Genomic DNA, 2454 nt, shown 5'->3' on the forward strand with positions numbered 1-2454 from the left:
CCCTGCCACGTCCAGGGGGACCTCCTCGTGCAGGGGCTGCCCCAGCGCCGCGTGGCGGGCGCGGCAGGCGAAGATGGTGCCGGCGTCGCGCAGGTCGGGTGTGAAGGTGTAGGTCAGGGTGAGGCTGAAGGTCCCGTCCGGGTTCCTCTGGGGGCTGGAGCGGGTGGAGCCATTCAGGACCTGCCCGTCCCTCAGCCACGCCACGTCCAAGGCCTCGGGGTAGAAGCCCCCCACGTGGCACAGGAGGGTGGTGATGGCACCGGCCACGGCTGCCCGCTGTGGGATGGAGATGCTCGGGGGAGCTGGGAGGAGAGAGAGGAAGTCCCTGCGCTGGGTGTGGGGGTCTGAGCACCAGCCCGGGGTCGTTCCCAGGAGGCGCTCGGCTCCCACCGGTGCTCACGGCCACCCGGGGACGCACGCGGGGCCCCTCTCCGGCCCTCCACGAGCACGCGCAGGCTGGTGCTCCCCTGCTGCTGCTGCGCCCCGTAGCCCACGGCACACGTGTACAGCCCCCCGTCTGTCACCATCACCCTGGCCAGTGTGAGGGAGGCATCTCCTTTCTCTAGCTCTTTCTCTGCCAGGCTGGGTCCAAGCTGTGCCCAGCTCCTGCCATCATTGTACTGCGCCATCCTCCCATCCAAGAGGTACCAGGTCACCCGCAGGGAGCGCAGGGCCACCGGCCCCCCGACTTCAAAGTGGCACCGCAGCCGGACCTCAGCACCCAGCAGGGCCTGGGAGGAGGGGTCTGTCATCACCCGCAGCTGGGAGCCTGCAGGGAGGGGAGAGACGGGCGTGAGACAGTGTGGGGCATGACCGTGCAGGGGGAGATCCTGGCCTGAACTTGTGAGCTGGTGCTGGGGGGGCAGGTGCCTGCTGCACTCTGGCTGCTTCAGGGTGCGATGGACACTGGAGCCTCCAACCCCCAGGACATTGGGTTCCCCTCGGGGGCGCCTTGAGCTGGACGTTCTCTGTGGCTGTGGGTGGCTGTTGTGGCTTCCCTTTGCGGTGCTGTTCATGGGGTGAGGCACGTGCTGGGACTGGCCATGGCCCCCAACCTGAAGCCCTGCTCTTCAGGGTCTGGCGGTGAACTCCCAGCAGGAGTGGCGGAGGGAAGTGGGTGCAGTGGGGAGGGTCTGGGGGGCTCTGGCCAGGGCCTAGGCTGGGTCTGTGGACATCTGGGCTCTGCTCCACCTGTGCCACCGCCTGGCTGGGAACTTGGGTGGACAGGCAGGATGGACTGGTCTGTGTGGTGGCCATGTGAGCCTCAGAGCTGTGAGTTGCATGGAGGTTTGGACTTACTTGCTGTCCTGATGAAGAGGAAGGGGAGGAGGAGGACGATGAGAGCCCCCAGCCCCATGGATCCGAGTCCGTGTCTGTTCTGCTTCCTTCTGCAGCCGGGCAAAGTCCCCAGTGGTTTCACTTTCCCTGGGGAGCAGCAGAGCAGAGTCCACAGGGAGCAGCAACACCTGCCCGGCAGTGATGGGGGAGGGTACCGGTGCCCCAGGGCAGACACGGAGCTGCACCCAAAGCCTTGCAATGATGTCTGCCCCTGTGCCAGGGCACACGTGTCCATGCCAGGCTGTGGCTTTCCATGCCCCAGCCCCTGCCATACACCAGGGATGTCCCTGAGGGAGCTGGGAGGCAGATGAGAGCCCTGCTTCCCTTGTGCCTGGGTTGGGCGTCATGTTGCAGTGTGTTGGGGCTTGCAGCGTTGCTTTGCTCAGAGCTTGGCCCAGGGGCTGCGGAAGAAGCCCTGACGAGGGCACACAGGAGCCGCCTTCAGCCATGGCAAGGGTTGCCATCAAGAAGTGGGAAGGCACCTTCTCTCCCCTACTGCCGAGAGGAGGATGCAGACGAGTGGCTTGAAGTTGCCACAAAGCTGGTCTGGATTGGAGATCTGGGAACACCTCTTCCCTATATGCGAGGCTGCTTGGTGCGTCTGTCACTTTAAAACTGAATGAGGAGCAACCTGCAGGTGGGCAGGGGATGATCAGGGAGTCAGCTGACCGGAAGGGGCGGGTCTTGGGGCATATAAACCCAGACCCAGCTGGGCAGGCTGTCCAGCCCTGAGTGCCATGGGGAGAGGAGCTCTGGCCGCTGGGCTGCAGGGGGCTCCTGGGAGGAGCTGAGCTGGGAAAGCAGCGCCCAAGAGATGCTGGCCTGGGCTTGCACAAGACAGGCTGGGGAGCAGCGGGGCCAGGGGCCAAGTGCCTGAGGGGGCTGTGAATGAACAACCACTGGGGGATGTGGAAGGGGCTGAAGGGGAGGGATAGAGGTCTCACCTGGTCCCATGAGGGAGAGAGAGCAAGGGGCCAGAAGGATGGAGAGGCTGGGGCCTGGAGAGGAAGAGCCTGAGCCACTGAGGACAGAGTGTGGGGCCGGAGCAGGCCATGGAAGGGGCAGACCTGAGGATGAGCGAAAGAGACAGAGAGAGTCTGACCCCAACAAGAACTA

At 64.9% G+C, this 2454-nt stretch overlaps 1 protein-coding gene across 1 annotated transcript in view; it reads right to left on the minus strand.

Moving 5' to 3' along the window:
• Positions 1–1393, minus strand: part of LOC112549051 (natural cytotoxicity triggering receptor 3 ligand 1-like) — a gene marked incomplete at its 3' end in the record, with an annotated part of 3987 nt that extends 2594 nt beyond the window's left edge. The window contains exons 1-3 of the mRNA XM_025195869.1: positions 1300–1393; positions 444–769; positions 22–303 (exon numbers count right to left, since the gene is read on the minus strand). Of these exons, the coding sequence (XP_025051654.1) occupies positions 22–303; positions 444–769; positions 1300–1357 (666 nt within the window). The remainder of the gene's footprint in view (positions 1–21; positions 304–443; positions 770–1299) is intronic.
• Between the last annotated feature and the right edge of the window lie 1061 nt (positions 1394–2454).

The sequence above is a fragment of the Alligator sinensis genome, unplaced genomic scaffold (genome assembly GCF_000455745.1).
Source record: "Alligator sinensis unplaced genomic scaffold, ASM45574v1 scaffold3435_1, whole genome shotgun sequence".
Taxonomy (NCBI): domain Eukaryota; kingdom Metazoa; phylum Chordata; order Crocodylia; family Alligatoridae; genus Alligator; species Alligator sinensis.